The 13,461-nt window shown below is 32.4% G+C and overlaps 3 protein-coding genes across 3 annotated transcripts; 2 read left to right on the top strand and 1 right to left on the bottom strand.

Annotated features, from left to right (window-relative positions):
• Nucleotides 1-1,909: 1,909 nt before the first annotated feature.
• Nucleotides 1,910-3,065, bottom strand: LOC108917628 (mitotic spindle assembly checkpoint protein MAD2A). The gene is made up of 3 exons (XM_018724338.1): nt 2,938-3,065; nt 2,736-2,882; nt 1,910-2,679 (listed from the first exon to the last, which is right to left on the bottom strand). Exons 1-3 carry the CDS (start codon nt 3,011-3,013, stop codon nt 2,288-2,290), a joined length of 615 nt encoding a protein of 204 aa, XP_018579854.1. The 5' UTR covers nt 3,014-3,065; the 3' UTR covers nt 1,910-2,287.
• A 1,663-nt stretch (nt 3,066-4,728) lies between these two features.
• LOC108917629 (heat shock protein 83) lies at nt 4,729-7,670 on the top strand. Its single transcript, XM_018724339.1, has 2 exons — nt 4,729-4,844; nt 5,180-7,670. The coding sequence occupies exon 2, from the start codon at nt 5,180-5,182 to the stop codon at nt 7,331-7,333; it is 2,154 nt and encodes a 717-aa protein (XP_018579855.1). The 5' UTR covers nt 4,729-4,844; the 3' UTR covers nt 7,334-7,670.
• A 3,403-nt stretch (nt 7,671-11,073) lies between these two features.
• On the top strand, nt 11,074-12,508 carry LOC108917623 (GPI transamidase component PIG-S). The gene is made up of 3 exons (XM_018724329.1): nt 11,074-11,248; nt 11,308-12,295; nt 12,352-12,508. Exons 1-3 carry the CDS (start codon nt 11,197-11,199, stop codon nt 12,464-12,466), a joined length of 1,155 nt encoding a protein of 384 aa, XP_018579845.1. The 5' UTR covers nt 11,074-11,196; the 3' UTR covers nt 12,467-12,508.
• Nucleotides 12,509-13,461: the final 953 nt, after the last annotated feature.

The raw sequence follows: 13,461 nt of genomic DNA, 5'->3' as shown, positions 1-13,461 counted from the left end.
GGGCGCCGCCTCACTTTAGTGCTGCAGTAAGGGACCATTTAAACGAGGTATATCCTAATCGCTGGATAGGTCGCGGTGGACCTATTCATTGGCCTGCCCGAACTCCAGATATGAACCCACTTGACTTTTTCTTTTGGGGGCACTTGAAAAATCTTGTTTATTCCACACCTGTAACCACTAGAGAAGAATTAGAAGAAAGGATTTTTTATTGTGCAAATGAAATACGACAAAATCCTGAAATGTTATGGAGAGTGCAACAGTCTTCTGTTAAACGAGCTCGTATTTGTATAAGAGAAGGTGGAACTAATATTGAGAATTTATTATGAATTATATTAGTTACAAAATTTTAATTGTCATGCACTTTTCGTTTAGTGAGTTTAGTTAACTAAAAATTCCCATAATTTGGAACACTGCTATTGCAAATTATTTGTCCTTTATTCTGATATGTAAAAGCCAACTACAATTAAACCTGTGTTTCTGTTAAATAAAATGTCTCAAATTAAACAGTACCGTTGTCTCTAAACTTGTTTTTTCTACAAACGTCATTAAGGTATAATTTTAACGCATGCTGTCAATAAAATGAAATTGACTGACAAATTTCATTTTATGATACTAGTGTTAAAAGTGAATTATTTTTAGCACTAGTGTTAAAAGTAAGTCATGTGATTTACCTTTAAGACCACCGTTATAAAATCACACTTTAGAAACTGTCAGTACACGTTAAAAATTATACAAAATTATATTTTATGGATATTCAACAAGTATACCTTTTTTACGTAAAATACCATAAATTTTTATAAAATGATGGAAAATTTGGGGTATAGTGGAACAAAAATTTTTTTTCTAGAAATTTCGGTGGGGGGTGCTTTGCCCCCCCGGCCCCCATAATTATTATCGAGCATTTCATATTATCATCCAAAGCAGCTTCAAAAATTATAGATCCAGCCAAACAATTTTCAAAATTTATTGAAAAATACAAAAGTTAGCAATAAAAACATTTTTAATTCTCAACTTCAAGAGCTAATAACTCTACAGGGTGAGCCCGGAGGAAAAAAATTTATATGAACTTGTGACATTATTTTCTCATTATCTATCCATATCCGAGAGATTGCCCACCATTTCCGGGACACCCTGTATATGCGCGATATGTAAAGTCGGTTAATTTCTGTCTTGAGTTCAGAACATTCTACAATTTTAAATATGGCATCAAAAGAATTTATTAGTGGACTGATCAATTTATATCATAATCACCCGTGTTAATGGAAAACAACCTCACTAGAATATACAAATAAAAATATTAAAAATGAGTTATAAGGAATTAGTGGCGTATTGTATTCTTTCCTCAATAACCATGTTTTAACCCACTTTGTTGGTTTTTTACTTCTTCTGCGTCGTTTTATTATCACATAACCCATCATTCCAAATAATAAAATGCATTAATTTACAGTCGTTTTAGTTCATGTTTCATAGCAAACTACACTTACGAGTAACAAATAAATTCCTAATTTTTTGGACTTCCGAAAGATCAACGATGACAGAATAATCTTACCAAATTTAGAGATAAATCTTTGTGAATGACATAAGCGTAATGAATAAACAGTCAGATAAACTTTGTACCATAATTCGATTCAATAAAACTTCGCATTAGTGTCCACTCTAAAATTTGTCTGAAACATTTTTCGTAAAAATTTATCCGACGATTATTTAGTACAATTTATCGCTCCAATAAGTCTTTGCGTGTGTATTCAGCTAATGGTATCATATCGTACACCAGCAATATAGTCAGTTGGTGCATCAATTTTTACAATTTCTGACAGACCAAATACACTATTAAAAGAAAAAACTCTCAAGAAAATATTTACCCTTCCAAAAAAATTAGTTGGGATAAAAAATGAGAAAGAAAAGTACCTAATATTTAATGCTTATATATTAAAATTGTGTAGTTAGTTATTTGATACAAAAACATATACTACAAATCTAAAATATAAAATAATCATGGGCATAGCTAGGGAAGGGCAGGGGTGTGCATGCCCTGCCTGACCTTTTTTTTAGAATCAAATCAAAACGTGTTTAAGTTTTTAATATTTTAATTGGTAAGTCGCTGATTGTGTGACTTTTATTTTTATTTATTTTTTTATTTAGAGGCCTCCATACAGCTTGCAGCCCTGGCCCTACCCCAAGCAAAAATACCATGAAATAATAAAAAAAAAAGTAAAGTAGCATCAAAGGAAGTAAATAGTAGGTATACCACAAAAAGATGTAAAATTAAATTTAAGAACGGTACAACCTAATTATAATTTTTGTAGGTGACAACAGTATCCATTTTATGAATGTTCGTAGAAAATGATCTCATTTTTACACTTTGAGCATTTTTTATGTTAGCCGGTTCTGCCTCAGTCCATTCAGAAGGTAAATCAACATCATTTTTGGTATAAATCTGAATATCAAAACTACACAAACAGTCTAAAAGAGGTAAATATGCCACTGAACAAGCTATTTGTTTTAAAACATCCCTTATTTCATTTTTTATTTGTTTTATAGGCTTATCGGTTGTTTGTTCCTCAGTCTTAGTGTCCCCCTCATATTCCACTATAAAATCCCACCTTTCCATAACTTCCAATGTTTTTACATTTGTTATCACAAGAGCTATTTTATTTACAGATCGATTAATAAGCCATCCTACAAATGTAAATGATGTTACATTCTTAATTCGACACATTTTTCAAATTACTAACCTTTCAATTGGCCTAAAGTCGTGGATAAGAATTCTCGGATTTTGTTATCTGTAGACATTAAAATAGTTAATCCATAATTTTCTTCGGACTTAAACGATTGCGGAGGATATAAACCTCGTTGATATAAAATAGAATTAATTCCATAGTCTAAAAATATTATAATATCATAACCTCAAAATACAGTATTATTTAAAAAACATACTTAAATAGTCACAAACAATTTCAGCAGATCCCTTAAGAGTAATTGCAGATTTACTTTTCTGCGCTGCTGTAGTCATATTTCACTTAAAAACACAATTTAAAAACAAGGATTAATCTCAATTTTCAAATTCAAAACCGTTACAAGTTTTTAAATTTTGAAGTTACACAGAATAAGGAACACAGAAGAACGGAACCATGGAGTCTCCATTAACGTAACAACGGTTATTAAAGAATGTTAAATTATAAGCAAGCACCAATATAAATCCGAGGTCATTCTGATAGGCTGATTTAGAGAAACATTTCTGTGTTATATTAAAATTGACCATTCATAACAATGTCTGCAAATTGCAATTCGCAAATTAGTGACTATAAACCTCGCGTTTATATGTTTGATTTTCTTCGGATATAGTGAATACAATCTATAAAAAACCAAAATATGAAACAAGAATTTAAAAAATACTGTTATAGGATTGTTTCTAGCTAACATACAAACAATAACATACAACAACAAACGTATTATTCATTGCTTTGGATACTATCTTTTTCTTTCGCGCAGGCATGTGATTGGCTAACGCAGCTCGTTCCTCAACGATTAGAGAGAGAGCGTATTTCGTAACTATCGCCTTTTCTCTCTATAGCGTCTACACTTTTTAATACGCGGAGCTTTCCCCGTGTAGTCTATTATGCTCAAGGTATCAACGGATATACAATCAATAAAAATACATTGACGAAGCTGGCGCCCTCATGAAATATAATTCTGGTCGAATATTAACGTACATGTTTCTAGAAAATGTTTTATTTCCATTTCCTGGTAAACATCCTAGATAAATGATCCTGGTAAACATTTTCTAGAAGGTTGAAAGTTCTGTACTATTCTATTTTATTCTAATATTTTTATACAAGGTTTTCCGTAAAAAAAATGAACTTACGGTGACACAAGTCTATTTTTTAAATATCTTATTCATTGTAGGTATTAATAATTATTATCACTCTTTTTTTAAATATAAACAGGAATTTCTGTTGGAAATATAGGGTTGGTAGGTATTTCATGTAATGAATTGAAATACCTAGCTAAATTTTGTATACAGAAATTAATACTATATGTAGATGAATTAGGAAGGATTTAAGCCTACCAAACAGATTTCTTAAACGTGACAATGAGGAATGAAAATTTAAGAAAAATAAGAATAGTTTTTGGAAGGGTTAGATACCAACTTAGGTATCTATCTATTCATTAAAGAAATTAGTTTGACTTAATTATACCTTTAGTTATTATTTCATACTAAAACCATTAAAATAATGTACCTACTTATAAGCATTTGTTAATTTTTTTACTACTGGCGGATATAGGTACCGTAAGTACATTTACATTATAATTTTATACCTATTGGTATTGCTATTCTAGGTATTATTTGATAATTCATAAAATTTCATAAAATAAGTTACCTACATTCTCTTTTTAAAACCTCAGTCACTTGAAGTTTTAAGATGTTACAACAAACATTCCATAAAACTAACTATGATTGTCCAAAATAATATTTCAAAAAGTAATTACATTCAGAAAATATTTTGATATTATATTAATATAAAATATGCACCAGAATAGATATTATTAAATTTACCGCGTAAATCAGCGGAAGTAGAAAGAGAAAACAGATCTTTCCATCTGACTCAAAGAACGATTCAAGAACTTCGATTCTCTTCCGAAAGCTTCCAAAGGGTTCTGGATTGTTCTCGAAATAAGTAGGCTATATAAGCAACCGACAAAACACGAGCGTGTCAGAATTGATTCAGCACTGTGAAAGCGATCGTTAAGACGAAGCGATAATTTAAAGCGAATTTACAAAACCTTTTTATAAAATACGTTTGTGTCTGTAAGGTGTAAATTTGTGCGTTAAATTATACAAGGTATGAATAATTTTTATTTTTTTTTTAATACAACTTTTGACATAAGTTCTGTTGAAAATTTCGTTCATAAATTTGCCGGCCTTTGTTACTTGACCATGCGGCTAGAATGGCGGTGCTTGTTAAGTTTTTTCCTAAATTTGGAATCTTTTGGAATCTTATTAGTTTTAGGTAGAAAACGATTTTGTTTTGTGTTCTGCTAATTTTTGCTACGTAAAACGTTCTGCATTATTCGATTTGTTCAATTTATATTAAATTGTAGCGTTAATAATTTTAGCGATATTTTTTTATGTAACAATGTAGTATTGTGGATACTAAATTTGTGATTTTTGTTACAGATGCCTGAAGAAAACCAAAATGGTGAAGTTGAAACCTTTGCCTTCCAGGCAGAAATTGCCCAGTTGATGAGTTTGATCATCAACACTTTCTACTCGAACAAGGAAATTTTCCTGCGAGAACTGATTTCCAACTCTTCAGATGCTCTGGATAAAATCCGTTACCAGTCGCTCACAAATCCATCATGTTTGGACAGCGGCAAGGATCTTCATATTAAAATCATCCCAAACAAAAATGAGGGCACACTTACCATTATTGATACTGGTATTGGTATGACTAAGGCAGATCTGGTCAACAACTTGGGTACCATCGCAAAATCTGGAACTAAAGCTTTTATGGAAGCGTTGCAAGCAGGCGCAGATATCAGTATGATTGGTCAGTTTGGTGTAGGCTTCTACTCTGCTTACTTGATTGCCGATCGAGTCACGGTAATCTCTAAAAACAATGATGACGAGCAGTACATCTGGGAGTCTTCTGCTGGCGGAAGCTTCACCATCCGCCCTGATCATGGAGAACCACTGGGTCGTGGTACAAAAATCCTTCTACACATCAAGGAAGATCAAACTGAATTCCTAGAAGAAAATAAGATTAAGGAAATCGTTAAGAAACATTCGCAGTTTATCGGATACCCAATTAAACTCTTGGTAGAGAAAGAGAGGGAAAAGGAACTGAGCGATGATGAGGCTGAAGAGGAAAAGAAGGATGAGGAGGACACCGATAAACCAAAAATTGAGGATGTAGGAGAAGATGAAGACGAGGACAAGAAAGACGAAAAGAAAAAGAAGAAGAAGACCATTAAAGAGAAGTACACTGAAGACGAAGAACTAAATAAGACGAAACCCATCTGGACCAGAAATCCAGACGATATCAGTCAAGAAGAATATGGTGAATTTTACAAATCGCTCACCAATGACTGGGAAGATCATCTGGCTGTAAAACATTTCAGCGTAGAAGGTCAGCTGGAATTCCGTGCTCTTCTGTTTGTACCACGTCGTGTGCCATTCGATCTCTTCGAAAACAAGAAACGCAAAAATAACGTCAAATTGTATGTACGCCGTGTATTCATTATGGACAACTGCGAAGACATCATCCCAGAATACCTCAACTTCATTAAGGGTGTTGTAGATTCCGAAGATTTGCCTCTAAACATTTCTCGTGAAATGTTGCAACAGAACAAGATCCTCAAAGTCATCCGTAAGAACTTAGTCAAGAAATGTTTGGAACTCTTCGAAGAATTGTCAGATGATAAGGATGGCTACAAGAAGTTCTATGAACAGTTCTCGAAGAACCTCAAGTTGGGTATCCATGAAGACTCGCAGAACAGGGCCAAATTGGCAGATTTACTACGCTACCACACTTCTGCCAGTGGAGACGAAGCCTGCTCGCTCAAGGATTATGTCAGCCGCATGAAGGAGAACCAGAAGCACGTCTACTATATCACGGGCGAAAGCAAAGAACAAGTAGCGCACTCGGCCTTTGTCGAACGTGTCAAGAAACGTGGCTTCGAGGTAGTCTACATGACCGAACCCATCGACGAGTATGTTGTTCAACAGCTAAAGGAATACGACGGTAAATCCTTAGTTTCCGTAACCAAAGAAGGTTTGGAGTTGCCGGAAGATGATGAAGAAAAGAAGAAACGTGAGGAGGATAAGGCCAAATTTGAAGGCCTGTGCAAAGTCATGAAGACCATTTTGGACAATAAGGTGGAAAAAGTAGTTGTATCCAATCGTCTAGTCGAATCTCCATGTTGCATCGTAACATCCCAATATGGTTGGTCGGCCAACATGGAACGTATCATGAAAGCTCAGGCCCTTCGTGACACTTCCACCATGGGTTACATGGCTGCCAAGAAACATCTCGAAATCAATCCAGATCATCCTATCGTTGAGAATCTACGTCAGAAAGCCGAAGCTGATAAAAACGATAAGGCTGTCAAAGATTTGGTTATTCTCCTCTTTGAAACCGCTCTACTTAGCTCTGGATTCACCCTAGACGAACCTCAAGTCCATGCTTCTAGGATCTACAGGATGATTAAGCTGGGTCTGGGTATTGACGAGGAAGAAGCTATGGTTACGGATGAAGCTCCAGCAGGGGATGCCCCCACAGCAGAGGCTGGTGATGCTGAGGATGCTTCCCGCATGGAAGAAGTTGATTAAATGGTGTAAGACTTTGGAACATGTGTTGTAATATGTTCAGGTTCATTCCTTTTTTTTTGTACATAATTTATTCCGTAACTATTTTGTACCGTTCTTTCTTTTCATTGTATTTATTTTTTTTTTGTGATGTACGTTGTCACATATTTTGTAGTTTTGGCTGTGTTAGAGTATCTAACCAAAAGAGCAACTGTACCGAGTTCATTTTAATAAAAATAATTACATTTTTAATTTTTTTATTCTCGATGTTCATAAGCTAAATAATGTCGCTTAAAAATAAGTTGATTTAATTAAAAAGTAATGTAATATACATGATGTCAAATAAATATGTAGACAAACCAATTTTTTTGAGTAATTTGAAATTAAAAAAATGGTATATAAGGTGGTCTGGAGATAATGGGCCAAAATTCATGGGTACATTCCCCACGCAAAAATTTTGCGATTTAACCAAATTTGCCTTTGTCCAAAAGTTGATAATTAATATAGGGTGTTAAATGTAAAATTTTTCATTTATTCAGAAATGCCAATTATCCTCGTAAAATTTTGGGAGTTTTAGACAGAATAGAGGATTTTAAAGGGAACTATGATCAAGATATTTTATTACATGAATCGTTTAAAGGGTCATTTGAGATGAAAAACCGGGGAGCTATTAAATTAGAGGGTGGAAATTGGAGATGGGGGGTGAAAATGCACCCCTTCAGTTTTTTAATTGTAGCTCGAAAACGAAGCAAAATTTCGCTATAGTTCATAGGAAAAATTATTTAAAGAATTGAATTTACCATGGGCAGCTTATTTAAAAAATTTAAAAGGAAAATTTTATGCAAAATAATCGTTAATAAACAATTTGAAATAAAAAGCAAATAATTCGATTTTCTGATTTTTTTTACTTTTTGCCCCCAAGTTTTTTTTGAGTAGAGGTATAGGCATTGCTTCATAGAAAAAAAAGTATAAAATTTCCTTCAAAACGAGGCAAAGTATTTTTGGATGAAAATTGACCGATATATGGCCGCTCAAACAGCCAATTTTTCGATTTTTGTCGCGTTTACTTTTATACATTTTAATTCTCAGTTTTTGCAAAAAAAGGAAGGAAATAAGACGTTCAAGGATTTTCATCACGACTTGGTTCGAAGAGTTATAGGTACCTACTTAGTACTTATTATTAATTTAGGGGTAAAGTTTCTAATTTCTATTAAGGTTTATTCGTACCTAATTAAAATTACATCTTGGCTTACAATTTAAATTTTATATACATAAATGTGAGATAGAATGCCGATTTTCGTTTTTAGAGTTACATGAAATTAGTTGTTTAGGGAGAAACTATAAACAACTGAGAAGTTTAGCAGCAGGTTTTAAATGCGCTGTCATTTCGCGTTAACGATTTATACTTTAAAATAAGATAATCTTTTAATAAACGCGTTGATAAATGTATTGAAGTTAAGGTGGACATTTTGAGCAATTATTGTCAAAAAGGCATATTTTTACTAATATTTACTATTTTACTGTTCACTACAATTTTTAATTCTAAATAAACACTTATTTTTGACATTTCTAAATTATTTTAATTATTTCCATCAACTATTCAGCGTACGTTTCAAAGCCAAATATCTCGGAAACGATACGAGACAGCTACTTTCATGAAGTCCATCTTTCGCGTAAAAAAAATGGAAAATAAGAATTTGATACCAGAGATGAGATACCTTAAAGTACAAAAAAGTTATGTCGTTTTCAATCAAGATCCAGTATAAAGATCTTGGTCATGGAGGCCAAGTCTCCCTGATCTGATTTTCAATAACACATTCAATCTATATGGCAGCTGGGTGCCTTCTATGAACTATGCATAAGCCAAATGTGAACAAGTCAACTTCTCTACCCAAAGATCCCCAAACCCCAAGATTTTGTGCAGATTTGCATTTATTAGGAAGTAAATGGAAATAAAATAATTGTAAAGGAATATTTTACGTTTAACACCCTGTATCTGTTTAGCTATCAACTTTTTGACTAAGGTGTAACTTCGGCTAAATCGCAATATTTTTGCTTCGGGAATCTACCCATGTAATTCGGCCCATTACCGCGGGACCACCCTCTATAACAAACGTAGGTCTCGAATCAATGATTTGAGATATAAGGTTGAAATTGAATCAAAATTTTAAAATTATAATTTTTTTATTCCCAGTATTAAAACTAGTTTCAATGGTGCGTATTCAATTTCATTCATTCAATTCATGTTTTATTCAACAAAGAAGCCGTTTGCAATTTATTTTTTAAATTTTTATTAAAATTATTCCCAGTACTCTGGAAAATGTAAAATAACTAAAATTATCTCATTTTTCTAGAAACGATCTAAAAATTAATCTCGATTTAATTTATTAATTGAGATTTTGCATTATATGTTGAGATAGCAATAATATAAAGGGATGTGACGCGGAAAAAAAAATTTCGGGCTTTCATGATTGCCTTATATTTTGAAATAAAGTTATTAACTGTTTTTTGCAGAGTTGCGTTAGATCTAATATGAAGTGTTCCGTAACTTTCTTCATATTGGAAATACCATAAGAAGTATAGAAATCGAAATTTCAAAATTTCCAGCAGCGCCGAATTTCTTGGATTTTCAGTGAGAGCAGCTCCGAATAAAGTGGATTTTTCTTATTAATTAGATAAATCATTAATCTATAAGTTTCATCATTCTACATCACACAGCTTCAGAAATATTTTATTTACTTTTTTTGTTTAAAATAACTAAAAAGGGTCACCTTTTAAAATTTATCAAAGTACTTTATTATGTATTTTGAAAAGTGAGCATAAGTAGTTAAATTTGCGAACACTTTCACTGGTAAACACCTACATAAAAACTTTTTAACTATTACGCAAAATGGAAACATTTAAAATATGAATAGGTTCAACTCTTCAATACAGCAAGCATTAAAATCTAGTCTATAGTACTAAATTTCAAAAAAGGTACAGATATATGTCCATGACTATTTAAATTTCCAGACCATCCCTACCCTACTTCAGTTCTCTTCAATCTAGTCTACGAACACTGTATGTTGGACAATTTTATATATATATTTATAATTATTTATAAAGTAGAGGCACTATATCTCGAGTTACTTTTTGAGGCAAAATAAAATATCAGAAAGACGTTTTTTTCAGATTTTAATTTACGTTTGCAATATTTATTTATAGTAGCTTACTGCTCTCGAAAGTTATGACACTTATGATACAGCACAATTTTATAAAATTTTGTATAAGTTTGGCAATGTGGGAACAACCCTGTTTCTAGTTTATGATCAAATTTTTTTTAATCCGGAGCTGTTGATAATTTGGTGCTCGAATTGATGTTTTAATAAACTATCTACCTTTTTATAATATAAATAGAATATAGGTATTAAATAAATTCTTGTAAATGGGTTGGGTTAGATCCGGGGAAAGATTCGATTGTGTCCGATACTACGATATCAGTATCAGATCAGATGGATAACTAACAATTTGTATTGTTTTAGATTTTAATTAAGAGATTTCTAATGATATGGAAAATATGTTCTGAGATTCCTCCATATACATCACAGCTTAATACACTGTATTATATGATCTGCTCTAATACGAGAGCAGTGGAGCAACAAGGCTAGAGATAGCATAGACTACAGAGCTATGATGCTACTATTGGTTTAATACGATCACATCCTCACTCTCATTAAATCCCTTGATCGAAATCGATTAGAATAAAAATCAACCTAACCTAATACCTTCCTTGACGTTTCCTGTTTCTTTAACCTATAAAATAACACTTCAAGTTCATAAAGGCAATGTAATATTAATATTACAGTTTTGTTTGTAGTTGAATATAACATATTTTAAGCGATACAAAAATGACATCTAAAGAACTTACAAATAAAATTACAAATGCAGCTAACGCGGGAGGTAATCGTTTTAAATATATATTGTCTTACAATATAAACATTATTTTATTTTTGCTTCAGATGAAAAAGAATCTGGTTACAGAGTATACAGCATACTTTCATATTTTTTCATATTAGTGATTGTCGGATTACCAGTTTGGTGGTATACAACACGAGTTTATAGAGCAAATTTACCTATTAGCGAAATGTATGAAGTGGAACTAAAAAATAAATCCAATAAAGCATTTGGCATTCCATTGAGTTTAGATTATGACATACTAATTACTTTTGTCCATCCGGATCCAAGTGGTATAGAAATAGAGTTGAATGGAGAAGATATTGACAAAAACATGCAACCATTCTTAAAAGCAATATCACCCATTGCCGATTTTGTCGTTAAATCGCAATGGCTATACTTGACTGACCTAGGAATTAATCCACGAAAGATGTCGGATCATTTTGCTTTACAAGAAAGTCAGTTGCCTCATATTATAAGTCCTTTGGAAACAAAAATGTGGTCTCATCTTTCACAGAGACCTACTATAAATTTAGTGTTATACTTTTCATACTGCTCCACGCCCTTATATATTTATAGTGATAGAAATATAAAAATTCCAACAAATGCTTTTCTGAGTCCTAGATGGGGTGGCATTTACATTGTTAATCCCGATAAAAGTTCATGCGAAACTAAACAATTTAAGCCTGATTTAAGACTAATTGTGTCTACTTTTATAACTCAAATACAACATTTATTTGGCGTTGAAGGAATTGAAGCAGATAATATTAACAAACTTAAAATTAGAAAAACGGAGGAAATGATAGATTCCACAAGAAGAACGTTAAAATCTCTAGCACAGCTGCTGTCAGAAATTGGTAGCATTGTGATCAGCGACGAAGTTGGAGAAAAAATTAATATAGCTGTAGGAAATGCAGACTTAGCTGAGAAATTCTTACAAAAGGGGGATGTAGATCTAGCTTTAAAACATTCCAAAATCGCATTTTGGAATTCAGAAGGGGCATTTAGCGACCCATCATTATTAGCATTGTTGTATTTCCCACATGATCAAAAGTAAGTATTACTAAACAAAGTTGTGATATTTATACAATAGAATGAATAATTTCTAGGTATGCTGTCTACATTCCACTATTTCTGCCAATAATGATACCAGTTTTCATGTCACTGACACTAGTGAAGAAGTGGCATAGCAATCGTAAAACACAAAAAACAAAGTCTGAATAATTGTAGAAAATAGAATAATTAAAATTAAAATGTTTGTTTCTATCATGTTATTTCGGGAATGACTAAATATGAAATATTTTTTGCAAGCCTTCAAAACCCCCAATATTGTACTGCCTCAGCCTGAACCAGATTCAGATGTTTGGTCTCGAAAAATTTATGTAATAAAATTTATAGGGCTGTATTTAAAAAAGTAAGTTGATGATGGTTCCAGAAAAATGAAACGTTACATATAAAAATTGATTATGCCATTCGATAGAGGGCATAATGGCATCAAAAGTTGCCATGAGAAAGTGTTCTCCTTTTAATATCACCTTAAACAAGGCTGAAATGAAACAAAAACAGATTTCCAAAATTTCAGATTTTTTCAAATACTTTGAAAACTAATCATGTTAGCCTTGATTTTTTAGAGGCATAATGTTGGTCCCCTGATTACACAACTTTGCAAAAAGCTAGTTCGTATCTTACTGTTTCCAAGATCCCCCCGTAGTGAGAAGCAAATTTGTAACAGCCTGTATAGATAAAATATTTCATTCAAATTTTGAGAAGTGTTTCAAAAACATTTGAATGAAATTGTTAAATTTTTGTAAACTCGCTTTACACACACATTGGTTAAATGGCCCCCAGATTAATATGGCATAAATCATGGTAGCATGTTTCTAAATATATTATTCTTTAAATTACAAATCATATATGATTTGATAACTTATAAAGTATTCAAAATCAGTCCAAAATAACTCTCAAAAACTTAACTGTTGCTGAAGAATATTGAACAAATTCAAAAATTATTTTATTGCCAACTGTTTCGGAAGGGATATTGTGTTGTGTTACTACAATTACAATTTGGTTCACAAGTATGTAAATCATTTACATGTATTAATAAAGTCTAGGACCTAAAATGGATCCTTGAGGTCCACCGTTTTAATATTTCTAAATTCAGATCGGCAGCTTAGTTATGTTTTTGGTCTCAAATTACTCGGCGCAAAAAAATTAAGATG

This window comes from Anoplophora glabripennis, unplaced genomic scaffold, assembly GCF_000390285.2.
Source record: "Anoplophora glabripennis isolate ALB-LARVAE unplaced genomic scaffold, Agla_2.0 scaffold71, whole genome shotgun sequence".
NCBI lineage: Eukaryota > Metazoa > Arthropoda > Insecta > Coleoptera > Cerambycidae > Anoplophora > Anoplophora glabripennis.
This window is presented reverse-complemented; position numbering and strand designations above follow the sequence as displayed.

Bases quoted from the DNA above. Each gene is read 5' to 3' on its own strand.
- LOC108917629 (XM_018724339.1), top strand. From the start codon at position 5,180: ATGCCTGAAGAAAACCAAAATGGTGAAGTTGAAACCTTTGCCTTCCAG.
- LOC108917628 (XM_018724338.1), bottom strand. From the start codon at position 3,013: ATGACTACAGCAGCGCAGAAAAGTAAATCTGCAATTACTCTTAAGGGA. The intron at 2,883-2,937 runs GTATGTTTTTTA...TAATATTTTTAG, and splicing joins AATTGTTTGTGACTATTTAA to ACTATGGAATTAATTCTATT. The intron at 2,680-2,735 runs GTTAGTAATTTG...TTACATTTGTAG, and splicing joins GACTTTAGGCCAATTGAAAG to GATGGCTTATTAATCGATCT.
- LOC108917623 (XM_018724329.1), top strand. From the start codon at position 11,197: ATGACATCTAAAGAACTTACAAATAAAATTACAAATGCAGCTAACGCG. The intron at 11,249-11,307 runs GTAATCGTTTTA...TTTTTGCTTCAG, and splicing joins AAATGCAGCTAACGCGGGAG to ATGAAAAAGAATCTGGTTAC. The intron at 12,296-12,351 runs GTAAGTATTACT...AATAATTTCTAG, and splicing joins TATTTCCCACATGATCAAAA to GTATGCTGTCTACATTCCAC.